Here is a 7333-nt window from a genome sequence, read left to right on the forward strand (position 1 = left end):
CTCCTAAAATTTTAAATAGCTTTACTGGCAATGTTTGGGACACACTCTCAACTGTGAAAATGTTTAAAGACTTATCCCTTTAGTCTCTCAGTGCATTTCTTTTTCAGTCTACTGGAATCAAAACAAATGAACTACAGCAGCAAGAAAACCAGGCAACATGACAAGAAACAGAAACACGTGATTCTGTGTTGAAAGCTCTGAGCCCTCTGAGTGAGTTCACTGATGCCCTCTCTGGACAAGTGTATCTTACCTGAAGCATGTGCTTCATCTTTGTGAAACTTTTATCACCACAGGATGAAGACCTAACTTACAAAAGATACTAAACAGAAAAATATTACCAGCCACACAAGTCCATGCAGTACATGATATTCATAGACTAAATAAATACCATATACTGTACTACAAGTATGAAAACAAGTATTTGATTGATTCTTAACATTTCTTAACATTTCTTTTTTTTTTCTTTTTTTTTTGTAGCCCTTTGGGATTATGTTGGAATATAAATCACGTTATAAATAAAATGTATTATTATTATTATTATTATTATTATTGACTGTAAAATGACAAAAGAAACTGCTGAGATGGAACCACTGAATAAACTGATTTAAACATACATTTAAAAATGTAGAACTTAGAATCTATTAGGGCTGGGTTTTGACACAAATTTCAGGATTCGATTCAATTCTCATTCACAAGCTTGCGATTCAAGTCAATTACCAATTCGATTAGATTAGATTCAATATCGATTCTTTTAAATATATATAAGGTACAGTACATGCCAAATTTTCTCAAGGAAAAAAAAGTCTGTTGGTAGGCTACTACATTACTATGATGTTGAAGGTTAAAATTGACTGATTTGTTAAAAAAAAAAAACACACACACACACACACACACAATGAAGGTTTTAAAATAATGAAGTTACAGTTACTTAATCATATTACTATTTCAATTCGTTTTTTAAAAAAACTATAAACATAATGGTGGCTGTAATTAAAACTACATAGATTTATTCAAACATAAATTAAACATTGAAGAACAGTAAAATTTTAAATGAATATGTTATTTGGTGCATATATTTAGCAAAATGCCCCTCACTACAGTTTATTTTTCTATCTGACTTACATGTTTATGGTCACCGAATATTTTTTTCAGAGGTTAATGTGACGTTACTTGACATCGTTTACAAGACGTTATATTGACGTCTTTGCGCAGTTGAAACACTGATTGGGTGATTACAAGAGACACGGATTGTAAAGTTGTATTCTTTCTTTAACTTACCTTCGGATGTTTAGTAATGTCTGTTTTGTGCTGAAACTGGTATTAATGTGGAGGGGATTAGCTCACGTGCGCCTAGTGCTGCGGCGTCTGTTGAACTGAGGCGCTACAGCGATTTGTCACTCCACATTAAACAGCGCCAAAACGGCATTTATTGTTTGAATATTGCAATACAATAGAGATCATTTGAAATCTAAGACTTTGTTTCATATTAAAAGTACCAAAGCACAATGCTTTTTGCGATATATTGGATGGAAGTGCCCTTCAGTTATCCGTCCATTAAGTGAAAACAGGCTAGTGTAGACTAATCGATTCTTGGGATTTAAGAATCGATATCGTTCCGTAAAAATGAGAATCGATTAATATCGAGATGTCAATAATTTTTACCCAGCCCTAGAATCTATTAGTGTGTGCAGTGCAGTGTTGTGTAGTGCAGATGCTGTATGAAGTACTTTTTTATTTGGAGCCAAACATGGTCATTTATATACTTGCATGGAAATGTGTTTCATGAAGATTCATTCTTAAATTGGGGGGGGGGGAGGGGGGGGGGGGGGAACATATGTAGTCGAGTAAAAAAAAAAATAAATCTCATCTCTCAGAGAGAGAGAGAGAGAGAGAGAGAGAGAGAGTTGGGGGGGCATAGAGAAAGGGAGGGGAAGGGAAGGAGGTGAGGTATTGGGTATATAAAACAAAAGATACAAAAGAGGGGTAAAGATACAGAAGAGGGGTACAAAATGCCTATTTGAGTCTTTTTAAATTCTCTTATTCAGCATCACGAAGAATGAAACCAAACCCTGAATGAGAGCGACAACATCTCATGTCTTTGTTCATTAGACTGTCAGAGGAGAACATCACCGATCATACAAGGTAAACTCTTCAATTTTTCTCATTCTATCAAAAGGCTATTCAATTTAGGAATTAAGAATTATTTTACATTTGAAAGTAAAAATAAAGGTACTTGGATGGTTGTTTGTAGTATAGGTTTATAATCAAGAACTTTTTTTGGCTTCCTGTATTTCTTTAGAGGCTTAAAGCTTCTTGATGTTAGACTATACGTTCAATTGTGTTCTTTAAACCTAAAATCTGGGAATGTTCGCTGTAAAATACTTTTTGGTTCTGAATGGAACTTTTATTTTTTTTTCAAGAGTGAAATACGAATGTTTTAGTAACAACAACAACAACAATATAATTATTATTATCATTATTATTCTAAATTGTAAAATTCATTTACAATAATATGTTAATAAAAACGTATTCATTTACAAAAAAAATAGATTTTATTGAAGTAACCAAATAAAAATTAATCATAGAGTAACAGAAAAGCAAGAGTCTGCCAAGTGAGTATATATACACTACTGTGCAAAAGTCTTAGGCACATTAGTATTTTCACCCCAAAGAATGGTGTTTATGACAGTTATTTCTATCTTTTGCTGTAATTTGTCAGTAGAAAATATAAGTTTACATTTCCAAACATTAATTTTGCCATTAATTTTGATAATAATCTAGTGAGATTTTTGAATGCACAAGCAGTCTGACAACAGCCGTGCTCCACATGGAGATCTGATCTCACCATCTCGAATCTGTCTGTGATTACATGAAGAAACAGATGAAACTGAGACAAACTAAATCCAGAAGAACTGTGGTTGTATCTCGAAGAAGCTTGAAGAAACCTTCCTGCAAAGCTACCTGAAAAACAATGTGCAAGTGTACCTGGACAAAAGCTGTTTTTTTTAAAAAAAAAAAGGTTGGTTACACCAAATATTGATTTGATTTAGTTAATAGAAGTTAATTGGTAAATAAAATCCATTTATGACAATATTTTTGAAAGCATCCTTACTTTACAGCATATTTACACAAGTGCCTAAAACTTACCACAATACTGTAGCTTTGGAGGCAGGTTTCTTAAAATGTCTTGAAGATATTGCTACAGTTGTTCTGGATCAGATCTCCATGTAGAGCACGGGCTGTTGTCAGACTGCTTGTGCATTCAAAACTCTCAATAGATTATTATTAAAATTAATGGCAAAATTAATGTTTGGAAATGTAAACTGATATTTTCTACTGACGCACTTGAGCAAACGATAGAAATAACTGGCTTAAAACCCTTTGTTGGGGTGAAAATACTAATGTGCCTAAGAATTTTGCACAGTACTGTATATATATATATATATATATATAAAACTTTATATATATATATATATATATATATATATATATATATATATATATATATATATATATATATATATATATATATATATATATATATATACATACATACATACATATATATTCAGTGGATGTGAAACATTATGTGAACTGTGTTTTTAGTGAGAATGATGCAGAGAACTGCCCTGCTATTGTTCTGCTGCCTGTTACTTTCAGCAACATGTTCCCCAGTCTATCCACTGAGGTAAGACAGACCAAAACCAACTGTCATTACATATTTTATTTTATTTTATTTAATGCATAATATTTGATTTGTTTTCTTTTTCATGCATATAAATTCAGCAAATAATGTTTGGTGTTTTAATTGGTGTAATTAACCGTAAAAAAATCCTCTGTTTTATTTCTAACAAATCTCTTAACGTGTAGATATTTGTATGAACCTAAAAATATTCAACATGTGAAACATCAACTTAACTAGTATCACAGACATGTGATGAGCAGAAATGGAATAATGAGTACCTGAAGAAAGTGTGGATCAATATCTTTTAAGTTCCTGCTATGAGATGTTACTGCTCTCTTCCAACAAGTTATGTGCAAGTTTTTTTACAAGTCTGGGGAACACATGGTTACATGCGGTTTGCCACTGCAAGGACAATCAGCTGTCCTTCCAGCTTCCCTGTAGCACTGTCTTAGTGTTGACAGCGGCAAGGAATCAAAACTCCATCGGTGCAGAATGGAGAAAAAACCTTGGGGGAAACCAAGCTCCGTCGGGAGGCCAGTTCTCTTCTTGCCTTGACACAAATGTGTCGTTATATGTCTGAATCATGCAGTTCTTTGCGGCAAACATAACATATTACAAACAGTTACGTCATTCATAATTACAAATCCTCTTAAATGAAAAACTACTTGAAATCATCAACAGTATTATGTAACAGCAAACCATTCTCATAGCATTCTGATTTTCTCAGAACATGACATTTGCAGCACTTGTTGGGATACAATTAACAGTGTATGACTCATTTTTACATTAATATGGTTATATACCTCTACAAGCACATGGGCAAAGAGTAGGGTGTGAATGGTACTAACAAAGAACAGCTGCCAATGAGAAGAGTGAAAGTCTGCGTGCTGCCTCTGAGCGTACGTTCAGAGTCTGTCACACGTTACCCTTATTGATAGAGACTGAGCACTGCTTTTGTTGTGCTAACTAGGGTCAGGGTTTCTCATTATGAACTGCAGACACTTGATGTGAGTCCACAGCTTTTTGTAATCATCTTATTTAATACTCTCCCTTGCTACATGAAATTTGTAAGCTAATAACAATGTTTTTGTTTAAAAACAAAAACTATACTGAGACTAGTACTAACAGTCACAACCACAACCCCAACCATGATTAACACACACAAACACAATAACAATAACTATAATTTAATAATAATAATAATCATATTTTTTATAATTTTTTTTTATAAATGTCAGGCGGGGCATGCTGTCAAATAATTTAAATGCTATGATTTTATAGAATTTATTAACTGCAATATCTTGCGGTCAAACAATTTTTTGATTTTTTTTTCAAATATTTTATTCAAAAATTAATCAGGCTATATCTCATCATGAGTTTTGTGATTTGTACATTTAAATACAAAGATGTTGAGGATGTCCTCCCACTAAATAGTATATACTTTCAAGTTATTTTTCTCAAGTCTGTGTCAGTAAATCACAGATTTGCATTGAGATGGCTTAACCCATATAATGTGATAATATGCCTCATTGTGCACATGCTTCACTACAATTTAATGTGTATTGAATGCACTGTATCTTTTTTCAAATGTTCTGTGGTTGTTTTGTATTTGAAAATGTTCTGTCTGAAAATGTCTCCAATGCACACTGTATTTTTACTGTTCTATGTTCTACCTAATTCTGTGGGTATGTTAACGTCTTATGAATATGACAGTGATTAACACAGTGCTTGATGTGTTTGTTAGGTTCGGTCAGAGAGCGGCTGCAATACTGATGACCTCCTCTATTGAGGATCCAATGCAGTTGCCAGCAGACACTTCATCCCAAACACCAGACACTGAGTTTAGGTCATTCATTCATTCATTCATCTAGCGCGCTACAATACCACCTTTTAACTACACAATTCAACAAACTTTCATCCCATGAAAATTCAATAATAATGGTGTATCCCATGATATTTCAATCACTTTTTGTTCTCTCTCTCTCTCTCTCTCTCTGTCAACAGACCAGAAACTCAAAACTTTGTGAAACGCCAGTCTGGCATATATGGAGACACCTTCAAGCAAGATGTGGATATGGATGTAATTGAGAGGGAACAAAGTTACAGAGAACCACAAAGACTTAAGTTCTCAGTAGTTACACAATGATTATAGATTAAAATTAAAACTGTGAACAGTCTTTATACTTGCATTTGTCACATTTCACACTGGATTATTAAATTTCAGTTCACCCTTCATACAGTTTCCTGTCCACTGTGTATTTTTACAGCCAATGTTCAGAAGGTCATTTCTGCCACAGAAATCAGGAGTCCCTACCCAAAAATACACAATTGTTTAAATGTATTTGACATCCACACTTTAGCAAGTAAATGTGGTTGTAGTGGTATAACTGATCATTCCCTAAGCCACTCCTTAAAAACACTGACGACAAATCCTACCTGATATCAGAACTCTTGCCAAATTATACTGAGTAAAACTATCACCTCTCACTAATTGTATTATTTTTAAGTCGACAAGTAGAGTATTTCTCTCATGAACAATTTCAAACACTTTAGAAAGACTATAGAAAATACAAACTTCAAAGCAGAAAGTGAATAACAATAACAAAGTGAATAACAAATTCACTGAAACCAGATTGATCATACCAATGCATATACACCGTGAAAATGGTGTTAAAATAGCACGCAACCAACGAAAAAATTAACTCTGATTGAACACCAAAACTTTCTACATTTTGGATCTAAAGACTGTGGCTGCGCCCAAAAACTACAAAATGCTGCCTTCGGAGGATGCATTCCAACGTACAGTAGGAAGGCATCAAGGCAAGTCCGAATCCAATGTCAGCTTCACTACGTGTCTCCTAAGATGTGTTCGTGTGATCGTTTTTTGAAGGCAGCATAGTTGTATCCTTAGATTCCTTCGACATCCCACAATCCCGTGTTCCTTTCCATGACAGTTCAGCTAAAAATTAAAAATGGCATCTTTCAAGTTGCGTTTGGTGAACAGCTCATTTCTGACCAACTTTTTCCATTTTTCCAAGTTACTTCTAGTGAGAAATCAGAATTACAGTAATTAAATATAAGCTTATCACCAAATCTCACCCTATTTTGTTGCAGATCATTAAACTGCTGCCTGAGAAGCATGTCTGAAATCAGTTTCATGAGGTGCCTTCTTGCGCAAACGCTGCCTTTAAAGTCATGGTTTGATAAGGCAGTGAGGCAACAAGTCAGCAGCCTAAGCTTTCGGACATAGCCTGTGTCTATCTGCATGTCTGCATCATGGATCCAAATAGAAAATAATTACCAGAGGAACTGAATAAGTTGATTGTGAGACTTTACAAAGATGGAAAAGGATACATGAGGTTTCCTGACAAATATAAACCACTCTGAGAAAAAAAAAAAACAGGAAAAACATGAATTATCCAATGTACCCAATTAATAGCCTATTATTTGTCCTCTACACAACAAAATTGTTATCTCTTCTATCTTGATTTCTTTACTTTCAATTAATGTAATCCCCTTAAATGTGAAATCTACTAGATTCAGTTATGTAGGGCGAATGTGAACCAATCAAATACTCTTTTGCTGTTGACAAAACGCTTTGTATGGGACAATTTCAGCATTTTAAGCAGGTGAGAAAAGGGGGCAATT

General features: G+C 33.9%; 1 protein-coding gene across 1 annotated transcript; it reads left to right on the forward strand.

Annotated features, from left to right (window-relative positions):
* Positions 1-2063: 2063 nt before the first annotated feature.
* Positions 2064-5910, forward strand: ghrh (growth hormone releasing hormone; the record flags this gene model as incomplete). The annotated part of the gene is made up of 4 exons (XM_042765769.1): positions 2064-2142; positions 3607-3688; positions 5430-5550; positions 5652-5910. Coding segments are annotated over 4 exons (462 nt in total), but the record flags the coding sequence as incomplete, so codon positions are not given.
* Between the last annotated feature and the right edge of the window lie 1423 nt (positions 5911-7333).

The sequence above is a fragment of the Cyprinus carpio genome, chromosome A11 (genome assembly GCF_018340385.1).
Source record: "Cyprinus carpio isolate SPL01 chromosome A11, ASM1834038v1, whole genome shotgun sequence".
Lineage (NCBI taxonomy): Eukaryota > Metazoa > Chordata > Actinopteri > Cypriniformes > Cyprinidae > Cyprinus > Cyprinus carpio.